This window comes from Elephantulus edwardii, unplaced genomic scaffold (genome assembly GCF_000299155.1).
Source record: "Elephantulus edwardii isolate Elephantulus edwardi_28Jun2011 unplaced genomic scaffold, EleEdw1.0 scaffold00005, whole genome shotgun sequence".
NCBI classification, from domain to species: domain Eukaryota; kingdom Metazoa; phylum Chordata; class Mammalia; order Macroscelidea; family Macroscelididae; genus Elephantulus; species Elephantulus edwardii.
In genome coordinates, this window is record NW_006399755.1 from 6901184 (window position 1) to 6915951 (window position 14768).

General features: G+C 39.5%; 1 protein-coding gene across 4 annotated transcripts in view; it reads left to right on the forward strand.

The window, feature by feature from the left end:
- The window catches only part of OSBPL9 (oxysterol binding protein-like 9), a 256973-nt gene that overhangs the window by 136269 nt on the left and 105936 nt on the right, over positions 1-14768 (forward strand). For all 4 annotated transcript variants that reach the window (XM_006879671.1, XM_006879668.1, XM_006879669.1 and 1 more), the window contains one exon: positions 2371-2447. In XM_006879671.1, the coding sequence (XP_006879733.1) occupies positions 2371-2447 (77 nt within the window). The remainder of the gene's footprint in view (positions 1-2370; positions 2448-14768) is intronic.

Genomic DNA, 14768 nt, shown 5'->3' on the forward strand with positions numbered 1-14768 from the left:
TCACTAATTTGTGTATTTTGCAATGTTCTTTTTGTTCTTCAAGTCAGATGTCATTCCATAGTTGTCATAGAAAATAATTTCTAAATTCTGAGATTAGTTTTGTGACCTATCATATGGTTTGTCCTGTATATTTGCAAATATAAATAACTTGCCTCTGGAAACCCTATGGACTTGGAGAAATGATGAAACTTATACAGGTGCTCATGTCTTTTGTTCATAGGGTCACTATGAGTCATCTACGACACAATGGCACTTAACAACAACATATATGTGCAATAGAGAACACTATGTTCTTTATTATTTTATTGTTGTATAAAATAGTCTATATATGTTTCTTAGTTGTAGGGGGTTGATGTTGTTGTTAGTTGCTGTCAAGTTGACTTTGAGTCATAGTGACCCAGTCAACAATAGATATGAACCTTGTCCTTTCCTGTGTTATCCATATGATCTCTGATATGGTTGAGCCCATTGTTGCAGACACTGTGTCAGTCCATCTTGTTGAGGGCTGAATGCATTAGGAAAACTTGCTGTCAAGGACCTCTTCAAAATTCTAAAGAGCAAGGAAGTCAGTTTAACACATAAGATGTACATGATCCAAGCCATGATCTTTTCATTTACTCTCCATGGATCTGAAAGTTGGACAGTGAATAAGGCTGACAGAAAAAATTGATGCCACTTGAGTTGTGGTATTGGAAACTAGTACTGAATGTATCATAAACTGGCAGAAATGCAACCAGCTTGTTCCTTAGAGGCAGGGAGGTTGAAGCATTGTCTAACTTACTTTGAGCATCTGGTCAGGAGGGCTAGTCTTGGAAAAAGACATCATGCTTGAAAAGATGGAAGATCAGAGAAAGAGAAGAAGACCCCAGCCAGATAGACATGTGACTGTAAGAATGGTCACACGTGTATCAGAGATGATGGATGGTACAGGATACAGAAAAATTCAGATCTGTTTATTGTTCAGAGGGTTGCTATGAGTTGCAGACACCTGGATAGCACCTAACAACAGCAACTGACTTTCCCAGAGAAATAGTGTTGTTTGACTCTTTTATTCCCTTGGTGATCTTTCTTCTAGGTGTTCTGCCCATTATTGAAAATAGTGTATTAAAGACTACAGTTATTATTGTAGAACTGGCTATTACTTTCTTAAGACCTGTCAGTGTTTGTGTTGCAGATTTTGAGGCTCTGATGTTAGGGGTGTGTGTGTGTGTGTGTATACAACTTATTTGAAACATTGCCTTTAGAAAGAATTCAGACAGCTAATATTATCTTCTGATAGTGAAGATATCAATTGCTTTTGGCTGTTGCTAAGGTCATTAACAATTTCAAGTAGTTTGAATCCATTTCAAGCCATCAATAAATCCCTGACTATCTAGATGATTCTGAGCCAAGTAGTTATTCTAATTGTTTTCATCCTTAATCTTAACCTGTAATCCTTTGTAGGCCCAGTGAAAGCATAATTCCACTTGTGGGAGTAGACTGTACTTTCCAGAGTTCCAACTTGTGGGAGATCCTGGTCTACAACCTTTGACCAGACAAAGCTCTTAAGTGTGTTGGCCAGTTCACGTTTTCTCTCCTGCAGTAATTTTCCACTAGCTTATAAGGCCATCAGGAGAATCTGGTGGCCTGCTGCAGTTGCACTGTCACCTAAACACAAAGTTTGAACCCACCAACTGCTCAGTGGGATTAAGATGGCCATTTCCTCCTCTGCAATTTACTGCCTCTAAAAACCTGGAGGGTCAACTATGGCTCATTTCAGACTTGAAAATACTCAACAACTATCTCCACCTTTGAAATAACAGCCCAAAATACCAGAATTAGATATTATGGAGTTTTTCCTTCTACTACATGTTGAGCTGATGATTCTTTACTATCTTGTATTTGATTCGTTCATTGTTTCTTTGCATGATTTAATCAATCCAATTTTTTTAAAAGAGCCCTGGTGATATAAAAGTTAAATGTTGGAATGTGTAACAATAAGTTAATAAAAAGCCAACTTTTCGTTCAATTTTCATTAAGAACACAATAAAATTTTCTTTAAAATATGTTAAGTGTTGGTCTGCTAACCAAAAGTCTAGCAGTTCCAACCCCCAGTTGGCTGCATGAAAGAAAGATGAAGCATTCTGTTTTTATTAAGATTTACAGCCTTAGAAACCCAACAGAAGATCGCCCTTACTCAGAAGCTGCTTGATGCAGGTGTGTTTAGTTTTGAGGTTTGGTCTAGATTTTCTAGTTGTTTCTGGTGGATAGGTTTCTAAGGAAATTGTTCAAATAATTTTCCTGTCAGCCTCCCAGTTTTAAAATTTTATCTTCAAATACAGAGGCATACTGTATAGATTAAGATTTTAATTTTTACAAATTTTATTTCAGCTCGTGATGCTGATGAACGAGAAAAGTGGATCCATGCCTTAGAAGAAACCATTCTTCGACACACTCTTCAGCTTCAAGTAAGAGTCTCAACATGGTTTCTTTAAATTTGTTTCTTTTCCATTTTTAAAAACTGATATGATGTAATGAGAATTTTTCATTTCTGATCTACTTATTTTTACTTTATAATGGGAATATGTGTATAGTAAAATCATATCATTTCTGCTTTCCAGAAGTAAAATATAGATTTTTGGCTAGAACAAGATAGTGCAAGACAATGTTGAAAGTGAATTATTATTTTAAAATATGCCAGATTCTTTTTGTTTCAGAGTTTTTTAAACTTAGTATTTATAATTGATTATTGACATGACCATGTTATCTAATTATGCATGATAATAGACAAGTGACAAAAATTGACCTAACTTTGTTGTTATACAATCTGTTACCATATGTAAGAGGCAGAAAAATCAACCTAAATAGTTTAAGAAAAACAAATATTCTTGCTCGTACAGAGTTTGATAATGGTGTTTAAATAATATAATGCAGAACCAGATCCTCCAACTTTAATTTTAGGTTTGATAGGACCAATAGGCAATATCATGATGGATGGAGAGGAAATTGAAATTGTCAACAGCTTCATCTTGCTTGGATCCAAAATTAACATCCTTAGTACCAGCAGTCAGGAAATAAAGAGATGCATTGCAATGGGAAAATCTTCAGTCAGGGACCTCTCCAAATTATTGAGGAGTAATGGTGTCAATTTGAGGACTAAGGTGTGTCTGATTCAAGCCGTAGTCTTTTCTGATCACTTGTTATGCATCTGAGAGCTGGACAGGGAATGAGGATGACTTGGAAGAATTGATGCTTTTGAGCTGTGTTGTTAAAGAGGATCACTGAACATCCCATGGATGGTCAGAAGAAAAAATGAATATGTCTTGGAAAGGGTGCAGCCAAGGCTTCATCCCTCAAGAAGGGGAAGACCCTCAACCAGGTAGAGGTGACAAGGTGACTGCTGCAATTGGCTCTTGTTTGGTGTCCCTTTCCTTTCTCCTCCCCTGCCCCCCTAATCAGCTCTTGGGTGTTAGGAAGTGTGAAGATGGCTCAGGATAGAAGGTTCAGACCTTTTGTTCATATGGTCACTATGAGTCATACACAACTCGATGGCACCTAACAACAGCAACAACAGCAACAACAATGTAGTAATAGGATTCCTGCATTAAATAGTATTCCTATTCCCAACTTTTCTTTTTAATTTATTCTTATCATGGTCTCCAAATTCAGGTGGGATATACTCAAAGGCATATTTTGATTCTTAGAGGCTTGTTTTACTTTTCTTCAGCTTCAACTTGAACTTGAATATGAGCAACTGAGAGTTACATAGTCAGTCTCTGGCCTAATTCTAATTTATGACTGTTTTTCTACCTTATCTTTGTGCAAATGTAGTTGATAAGATTCCTGTACATTTCATCTTCATTCATTGGTGTTCAAAGCTTCAAACCTGTTCCTGAGATGGTTTTGAAATTCGAGTGGGATAGACTCATGGACACATTTTGGTTCTTGTCGATTTAATTTTCTTCAACTTCAGCTTGACCTTGCATATGAGTAGTTTGTGGTCTGTTCCATAATCAGCAACTGGCCTAGTTTTCACAGCTGCTTTGAGCTTTTCCACCAATTCTTTCCACAGATGTAATCAATTTGTTATGCATACCATCAAGTGAAATCCATATGTATAGCCTGTGTTTGTATTTCTTTTTTTTCCCCCTTCTTTTTTTAAAATTTATTTTAATGAAAGTTTATAGAGACTCTGGATTTTTATTCACATTGTTACACACTTTCCTCTCTGCCCAACCCTCCCCCAGTTAACTTTTCTCTTTGAAAAGTTTAAAAAAAAAATTATTTCATTGTTATACAATCTCCCTCCCAGTCCTCTCCACTATGCAGCTTTCATTCTGGACTCTTGTCAGGACAGTAATACCTAATCATATATTCCTCCTAAACAGTTCTCTCCCTCATCTGTTTCAATGCTGTATACATTATTTTTCCCCCTCTTAGTTTCCCCCAACTCCAATGTCATTGCCACTTTACAACAGTGGCACTATCCCATATTTGTCCTTTTGTGACTGAGATACTTCACTCAGCATAATGTCCTCCATGGTCACCCATTCTGTACAATATTTCATGAGTTCCTTATTTTTCAATGCAACACGGTATTCCATTGTGTGAATATACTACAGCTTCTCTGTTTGTTTATTAATGGGCACTTGGGGTGTTTCCAGCTCTTTGCTATTACGAACAAAGCTGCAGTAAACATGGATGAGCATATATCTGCTTGGGTGGAAGTTCTGGTTTCTTTAGGGTATTTTCCCAGTAGTGGAATTGCTGGGTCAAATGGTATTTCTATTTGCAACTTTTCAAGAAAACACCATACTGCCTTCCATAGTGGTTGCTCCATTTTACACTCCCACAAACAGTGAATAAGGGTTCCAGTTTCTCCACAACCTTGCCAGCATTTGTTGTTTGCTGTTCTGTTAAATTTTGCTGTTATTACTTGGGTCAGATGATATTTCATAATTATTTTGATTTGCATCTCTCTTAGAGCTAGGGATTTTGAACATTTTTTCATGTGTTTGAACCACATGCCTTCAGAATTGCACCACAGCTTCTTGCCATTGGGGCTCCATAGTATAAAGTTATGAGTTGCTAACATGGTGTATTGATTTTCTGGTAATTTCAGGCTCTGGTAGCATAGTCCTTTGGGAGTTGCATTGCTAAACCCAAGGTGGCACATCTCTGGCAGTTTGAATCTTCTACCAGCTCTGTAAGAGAAAGCTGGGCAGTCTCTGCATGTTTTCTACAGCCTCCCAAAAACATGGTTTAGGTCAGTTGTGAGTCAGTTCTGATTTTATAGTTGTTGTTGTTGTTATATGCCGTCGAGTCCTTTGCGACTCTTAGCGACCCTATGCACAACAGCCCTAAACCCTGCTCTATCCTGTGCCAACCGCACTGCCTCTGACACACCCATCCCGATTACCCCAGTCACCGAATCAATCCATCTCATAGAGGGTCTTCCCCTCCTGTGCTGTCCCTCCACCCTCCCAAGCATGATATCCATCTCCAAGGACCGGTCCCACCTGGCAACATGTCCAAAGTATGTCAGACGAAGCCCCAGAATCCTTGCCTCCAAGGAGTTGTTGTTATGTGCCGTCGAGTCGTTTCCAACTCATAGCGACCCTATGCACAACAGCCCTAAACCCTGCTCTATCCTGCGCCAACCGCACCGCCTCTGACACACCCATCCCGATTACCCCAGTCACCGAATCAATCCATCTCATAGAGGGTCTTCCCCTCCTGCGCTGTCCCTCCACCCTCCCAAGCATGATGTCCCTCTCCAAGGACCTGTCCCTCCTGGCAACATGTCCAAAGTATGTCAGACGAAGCCCCAGAATCCTTGCCTCCACGGAGTAGCTTGGTTTAATCCTCTCCAAGATGAATCTGTTTGTTTTCCTGGCAGTCCATGGTACATTCAGTACCCTTCTCCAGCACCACAGCTCAAAAGCATCCACTCTCCTTCTGTCCTCCCTAGTCATTGTCCAACTCTCTGATGCATAACAAGCGATTGCAAAGACCATGGCCTGTATCAGGTGCACCTTAGTCCCCAGAGAGACACTGTTGCTCCTGAGTACTTTAGAGACACATATGCCAAGTCCCTTCAGAAAATATCTTCCGTTGTCCAACCCATGATCTGACAGCTTGTATCTTAAGCTTTTTTGGTGTCTGTGATTTTATAGTATAAAAGTTATTTTGGGGGGTCTGGTTGGGGGCTTTTTTTGTTTGTTTTTTATGGCAAGAAGCAGTATATCTCTAGCCTAATTTGAAAACTCAGATGTTTTAATGAAATATACAAGTTGCTTCAAAAGAAAGTTAAGTGATGAATTCTGTATTTTACCTGTAAAAATGAGGACATTGATAACACCCTAACTTTTTTTTAATTAAATCATACTATACCACCCATTTACCAATGAATAAATATGTCAGAAGAAATGTCTTTGAGTTGTGGTGTTGGAGAAGCATACTAAATATCTCATGGACTGTCGTAAGAATAAACAGATAAGTTCTGGCAAAACTGCAGCCAGAATGCTCCTTGGAAGGATAGTGAAGCTTCATCTCACATGCTTTGGGCGTGTTGTTGTTAAGTGCTATTGAGTCAACTATGACTCATAGCAACCCAAAGAACAATGGCTTTGAATCTTGCCCTATCCTGAGCCAATCTAACCATCTCTGACACATTTGACCCCATTGCCACAGTCACTGTGTCAATCCATCTTATCTAGGATCTTCCTCTCTTGCACAGACCGTCTAATCAGCCAAGCATCATGCCCTTCTCCAAGGACTGGTAACTTCGCTATACAGCACCTAACAACAACAACAATACCACCCAAACCAGGGTATTTTCTCTTGCTTCATACACATGTGAAAGTTGGACAATAAATAAGGAAAACTAAAGAATATTTGTCTTTGAATTTTGGTGTTGGTGAAGAGTATTCAGTATACTATCATCTTCCAAAAGAACAAATCTGCTTTAGAGGAAGTGCAACTAGAGTAGTCCCCAGAGGCAAAGATGGTGAGACTTTGTTTCATAGACTTTGGACATGTTATCAGAAGAGGTCAATCCTTATAAAAGAACGTTATGTTTGGAAAAGTGGAGGGTAAGAGGAAGAGAGGATGATCTTCAATTATATGAAACAAAACATTGCAGCAGTGTATTTAAGTAAAGAGGAGATCATGAGAATGATACAGGATCTGTTATACATGAGTCCACTGAGTTAGAGTTGACTTGATAGCACTCAACAATTCATGTAAAAAAGTGACCTCTTGCCCTTTTACTTTCTGTTTTCCTCCGTACACCAACTATTTTCAACTCTTTTAATGATTAACTTTGCTAATTTCATAGCATAGGGTTTGGCATTTCATTCATTTGACATTTATTAAGCACCTCATACATGCCGTGGTGGTGTAACCCAAAGGCAGTGCCTTTCGGCCAGTTTGAATCCACTAACAGCTTCACAGGATAAAGATGGGTAATCTCTTCTCATCAACTTGATGGTAGTGAGTCAGTTTTTTAAAAAATATGTGCCAGTCCCCATGTTAGAAGATACTATTATAGTGATAAGCACTGTGGTTTGTAAAGAGGTTGTTTGCTAATTCATTGAGTGTTGTCAGCCAAGGGAAAAAACAGAGACAGGGACTCAGGGACTCAGGGGGCTAACAGCTAGGAGAACTGCAGCCCCTATGCTATGCCTTTCTTTGGTTTTATTGAGAATCATCAGTAAGTAAACAAAGGAAAATCACAAGAGAATAGTAAACAAAACCAAAGATCATAGGGAAGTAAATCACAAAGAGAAATCTTTTGTAAATAAGGCCCAATTCTTCTCTGTTGTGTACCTTATGCTTTTCTCAGGAGGGAGAGATTTGGTAAATAGAAACTAAGAATTATGTAGACTCTTAAGGATTGCCTTAATGCCTACCCCTGTAAACATTTAAGGATTGCCTTAGTGCTACAGGGTGAATTCCAGTTTGTATCAGCCTCCCTCCTATCCTGACATAGCATTTGGTTTATTATTAATATTAAATTTGATAGTTGGCTTCTCACAATTGAGAATTACAAGCATTTAATAAACTTTAGAAACATACTTGCCCTTATCATAATAAGGAAGGTACTGCTTGTATCATAAGGCACGTTTTTATATTTCTTTCCTCTAGCGTAGAAATCTTGTATAGTGACTAGGGATGATAGAAAGAGAATTGATGCCTTTGAACTGTGGTGCTGGAGAAGAATGTTGAATATACCATGGACTGCTAGGAACAGGTTTGTCTTGGAGAGGATAAAGCCTGGCTGCTCCTTGAAGTCAAGGATTCTGAAGCTTTGTCTGACATACTTTGGGCATGTTGCAAGGAGGGACCAATCCTTGGAGAGGGACATTGCAGGAGAGGAAGACCCTCAATGAGATGGATCGATTCAGCGGTTGGGGTAATGGGAGTAGGTTGTGTCAGAGACAATGAGGTTGGCACAGGATAGAGCAGGGTTTAGGGCTCTTGTACATAAGGTCGCTATGAGTCACAAGTGACTCGACAGCACACAACAACAACAGCAATAGTGTAGAAATTTACTGGCCAACTTTAGATTTGTGACTTCTGGGTACTGGTTAGACCAAATAGTGACTTTAGATATCCTGCTTGAGAAAGTTGTCTTTTAATGTTATCTATTTCAACCATTTGACCTGAGAGGCAAGAAGAATACCTCAGAAATATATGGCTTGATGTCTTATGTTTTCTTCTTTTTTCATCTGTTGGGACCAAAAGTATTTTAATCAACAATCTCTGATTTGACTCAGAGCAGAATGTAATTGTTTTTGTAAATATGACCATCTAATTTTACACAGAGAAGGATTGGCCATCCACTTCTGAAATAACAGATCTTCAAAACCCTATGCACAGTAGAGCCTACTCAAATTGGACTAGCAAGTGTGACCCTGGAGACTGAGCCTTTATGTTGGGAATCACAAAGGAGGAGGGACAGTTGGAAACAGATTAGAACATGGAATGTGAGAAACATGAATGTAGGAAAATTGGAGATTGTTAAAGAAGAAATGGAACACATAAGTATTGACATACTGTTGTTGTTGTTATTAGGTGCCATTGAGTAGAGTAGGACTCATAGAGACCCTATAAACAAAAGATCTGAACCCAGTCCTATCCTGTATCATCTTCACACTTCCCAACACACAAGAGCCCATTGCACCAGTCACCTTGTCAAGCCACCTAGTTGAAGGTCGTCTTCTACTTTGCTGACCCTCTGCCCTTCCCAATACCACATCCGTCTCCAAGGAACAGCACCTCCTAGCAACATGTCCAAAGTATACAAGGTGAAGTTTCATCATCTTGCCTCCAGAGAGCACTACAGCTGGACCATCTCCAAGACATGTGTTCATTCTTTTGGCCGTCATGGAGCAGGGAAGCACTGGATGGCTTAGAATTGGGAAAGGAGTGTGTCAGGGTGGTATTCTGTTTCCATACCTGTTCAGTCTATATGCTAAGCAAATTATCCGAGAAGCTGGACTCAATGAAGAGAAATGTGGTATCAGGATTGGGGGGAGACTCATCAATAAACTGTTAAACAGATGACACAACTTTGCTTGCTGAAAGTGAGCAGGATTTGAAGCACTTGTTATAGAAGAAGATCCAAGGAATGCAGCCTTCAGTATGGATTGCATCTCACTTTCAAGAAAACAAAGATTCTTACTACTGGATGTGTCATAATGATGGAGAGGAGATTGAAATGGTCAACAGCTTCATCTTTCTTGGATCCATGATTAACATCCTTATTACGAGCCGTCAGGAAATAAGGAGACACATTGCACTGGGAAAGTCTGCAGCTAGGGACCTTTCCAAATTATTGAGGAATAGTGATATCAGTTTGAGGACAAAGAAGCATCTGATTCAGGCCATGGTCTTTCCCATTGTTAACAATGCATCCGAGATCTGGACAGTGAATGAGGATGACAGAAAAAGAATTAATGCCTTGAGCTGTGGTGTTGGAGAAGAGCACTGGACATTGACGCACTAGGCATCGGCAAAATGAAATGGATTGGCATGGGACATTTTGAATCAGACAATCATATGATCATCTATGCTAGAAATGAAAAGATGAGGAAACATGGAGTCACATTCAAAGTTAAAAAGACCATTTTTAGAGACATCTTGAAATACAATGTTGTAAGCAACTGGATAATATCTGTGCATGCAAGGAAGATGTGTAATACCATTCAAATATATGTACCAATAACAAGAGTCCATGAGAAGGCAAAAGATGACTTCTACCAGCTTCTGTGGAAATTGATCAAACATGCAACCAAGATACATTAGTAGTAATAATGGGTGAGTGGAATTAAAAAATTGGAAACAAGAAAGAAGGGTCGAGAGTTGGGAAACATGGATTTGGTGACAGAAATGAGGCTGGAGATAGAATAATAGAATTCTGTAAAATCAGTGATTTATCAATTGCAAATACCTTTAATAAGAAACACAAATGGCAACTATACATACATATGGATTTCACCTAATGGTCTACATAGGAAACAGATTGATTACATCAGTAGGGGGGAAAAATCACTGGAGAAGCACAATATCAGCTGTGAAAATTAGTCCAGGTGCTGACTGTGGAATAGACCATCATCTGCTCATATGCAAGGTCATACTGAAGCCAAAGAAAATCCAATCCACAAGAACCAAAGTTTAACCTTGAGTCTGTCCCACCTGAATTTAAAAACCATCTCAAGTTTGAGGCCTTGAACACTAATGAGTGAAGAGCAGACTAGCCGTGAGAGGATATCAAGAGTATCATCCATCAAGAATTACATTACAAAGACAGAGGTGATAAAAGACCAAGTGGGTATCAGAAGAGACTCTGAACAAGCACCAAGAAGCCAAAGAAATGAAGAAGTTAAGGACCTGAACGGAATATGTCAAAGGGCAGCTCTGGAAGTCAAAGTATTTTAATGAAATGTGCCAAGAGCTAAAGTAAGAAAATCAAAAGAGACAGACTTGCTCAGCATTTCTTCTCTTTGCATGCTTGAAAAGATAGAGGGTCAGCAATAGAGAGAGAGAGGCCTTCAGCCAGATGAATTGACACAGTGACTAAAGCATTGGGTTCAGGTATATCAGAAATTGTGAGCATGCCTAAGGATTCGGTCTGTTGGTCACAGGGTCACTGTGAGTTGTAGTCAACCTGATGGCACCTAACAACAACAACATGGAAGAAATCATAATTTTGAAGGGATACATAAATTCTCTAGAGTTTTTGTCTGTCTTTTTTTTTTTTTTAATCTTAAAATCTGTAAGTAGATGTTGCCTACATTTGACTTACTGCTGTGGCGTTGGAACTGACTCATACCTGACCGTCAGTGAGTTTTCTAAGACTGTAAATCACAGGAACAGATCTGTCTTTAACTCTCGCAGCCACTGATAGATTCCAACCGCCAGAGAGATACCACCTTTTGGTTAGCAATATAGCTCTCTATGGATTAGGCCATCAGAGCCTCCTTTTAAAACCCAGGACTTAATATTTTAAAACATCCCCTTCTATGACCCTGCCATGCCTTGCCAAACCTGAACAAAGAAATTAGATAGTAATCTAATTTGCCACGTCATAGCCCTATTTGAGCATTTCAGTGATGAATGTTTACGATCCTTTTGATTAGTAGTTAGAAATCAGCTTATGGTCTTCTAGGTTCCTTATGAACCAATTTATAGATTTTATTAAAACACTTAAGATGTCAGTTTTGGAGAGAAGTTCCTCAATTTCTTGGCACAAAGTGGGTAAAGTTGTTTTGGATTATGTAATTAATTTTAATTTAAAATGCTTTTTTAAATGCATGTTAACTTTAACCTTAGATTGTTGTTGTTAGATGCCATCAAGCTCTGTACAACTCATCACAACCCTGTGAACAGATCTGAGCCCTGTCCTATCCTGTTTCCTCCTCACAATCTCCCTGACACACTCAAATCCATTGCTGCAGTCACGGTGCCAGTCCACCTGGTTGAGGGTCCTCCTCTCCTCTCTCCCTCTACCTTTCCAAGTATATCTCTCCCCTAGCAACATGTACTAAGTATATAAGATAAAGCTTTCTTTCTCAACTTTGTCTCCAGGAGCACTCTGGCTGCATTACCTGGTTGAGGGTTTTCCTTCTCCTCTGTCTCTCTACCTTTCTAAGTATGTATTTCTCCTAGCAACATGCACTAAGTATATGAGACAAAGCTTTCTTTCTCATCTTTGTCTCCAGGAGCACTCTGGCTGCATTACCTGGTTGAGGGTTTTCCCGCCCCTCTGTCCCTCTACTTTTCCAAGTATGTATTTCTCCTAGCAACATGGACTCAGTATATGAGGCAAAGTGTACTTTCTCATCTTTGTCTCCAGGGAGCACTCTGGCTGCATTTTCTCTAAGACTTGTTTGTTCTTCTGGCAGTCCATTCATGATTCTTCTCCAACTCCACAGTACAAATTCTTCTCCTGTTATCCTTACTCATTGTCCAGCTCTCAGATGCATAGCAAGTGACTGAAAAAACCATGGCCTGAATCAGGCACACCTTAGCCCTCAAACTGACATCATTGCTTCTCAATAATTTGAAGAGGTCCTTGGCTACAGACTTTTCCAGTTCAATACATCCCCTGATCTCCTGACTTCAGGTAGGAAGGTTGTGGATCCAAGTAATATGAAATAATTGACAGTTTCAATCTTTTCTTCATCTGTCATGATGTTGCTCTTAGGATCAGTTGTGAGGATTTTTGTTTTCTTTACATTGAGAAGTAACCCATATTGAAGGCTGCAGTGTGTTACCTTCTGTAGCCAGTGCTTCAAGTCCTCCTCAGTTTCAGCAGGCAAGATTGTGTCATCTGCTTAACAAAGGTTATATAGATAAAAAGCTAGTTATGGGTAAAAAGCTGACTCATGGCAGCCATATGCATAACAGAACATTGCTAGGCCTGCATTATCCTCAGGCTCACTAGCAGGTTCTAGTCTCTTGTTATACCTACTGTGTCAGCTCATTTCACAAGGGTGTCTACTTCCCTTACTGTTCTTCTGTGTCACCAAACATAATGTCCTCCTTCAGCAACTGATCATTCCTGTGGCACAGCCAAAGTAAGTGAGTTAGACAATACTCTATTAAGATCTTAGATGGTTTTCATTGGCTAATTTTCAGAAATACATACTTAACTATATCACTATATACTGACAGGTTGTTGTTGTTGTTAGGTGCTGTTGAGTCAAGTACGACACACAGTGAGCCTATAAACAAAAGATCTGAACCCTGTTTTTTATTGTGCCATCCTCACACTTCCTGACCCACAAGAGCCCATTGCAGCAGTCACTGTGTCAGTCCACCTTGTCGAGGGTCTTCCTCCTTCACCAACCTCCCACCCTTCCCAGCATCATGTCCTTCTCCAAGGAATAGCTCTTTCTAGCAGCATGTCCAAAGTATGTGAGGCAAAGCCTCATCATTCTTGCCTCCAAAGAGCACTCCAGATGCAATCTCTGTTTGTTCTTTTGGCCATCCATGGGATATTCGGTGCTCTTCTTCAACACCACAGCTCAAAGGCATCAAATCTTTTTCATTGTCCAGCTCTCAGACACATAGCTAGTAATGAGAAAGATTATGACCTGAATCAGATGCACTTTAGTACTCAAATTGACATCATTACTCCTCAATAATTTGGAGAGGCTCCTAACTGCAGCTTTTCCCACTGCATTGTGTCTCCGTATTTCCTGACTGCTGGTAGGTACCAGCAGTGGATCCAAGCAAGATAAAGCTGTTGACAGTTTCAGTCTCCTCTCCATCCATCATAAGGTTGCCTACCGGTCCACTGGTAAGAATCTTTGTGTTCTTGACATTGAGATGCAATCCATAGCAAAGGCTACCTTATTTTATCTTCTTCAATAAGTGCTTCAAGTCCTCCTTACTTGCAGCAAACAAGGTTGTATCATCTGCATAACGCAGGTTATTGATTAGTGTCCCTTCACTCCTGATGCCATACTCCTCTTCATAGAGGTCAGCTTTTTGGTTAATTTGCTCAACATACAGATTGAACAGTGATGGAGAGAATATAAACCTGACACACTCCCTTCCCAATTTTAAACCATGCAGTGTTCCCCTGCTCTGTTCACACCATAGCCAGTCCAGGTCTAGGTTCCACATGAGCACAGTTACATGCTCTGGGACTCTCATTCTTTTCATTGTCAGCCACAACTTGTTATGACCATACAGTCAAATGCCCTTGCATAGTCAAGAAAACACAAATAGACATTCTTCTGGTATTATTTACTTACTGATATACAGATATATAATTCTCAAGACCTCTTCTTTCTTCCTAAAGTCTTACTCTGGAAGGTCTGTTGAAGCCTGTTCTGCAAAGGTGACCCTCCTGGCATTTGTAATACCTGGGTCATAACTTCCATCATCATAGAAATCTGCTACCCACTACAATATAGCTAACTGACCTTGAGTGGTTGAACTTTATATCAGGATTATAAAAATAAGAATTGTATATCTGTAACAAATAGTTACCTTTAGTACTAAAGTGTAAAATATGAACATTGAACTAGAGTTTCAATCGCTTTAATTTTTAACTAGAACATAAAGTTTATGTATATATGCACTTGAGGAAAAAATTCAGTATTGTTAGCAGCCTGTCATAAATGACAGTATAACACTTCAATGTGTGTGTGTGTATATATGTTGTTGTTGGTGTGTGCCGTCAAGTCGTTTGCGACTCATAGCGACCCTATGTACAACAGCCCTAAACCCTGCTCTATCCTGTGCGTGTGTGTGTGTGTGTGTGTATGTAT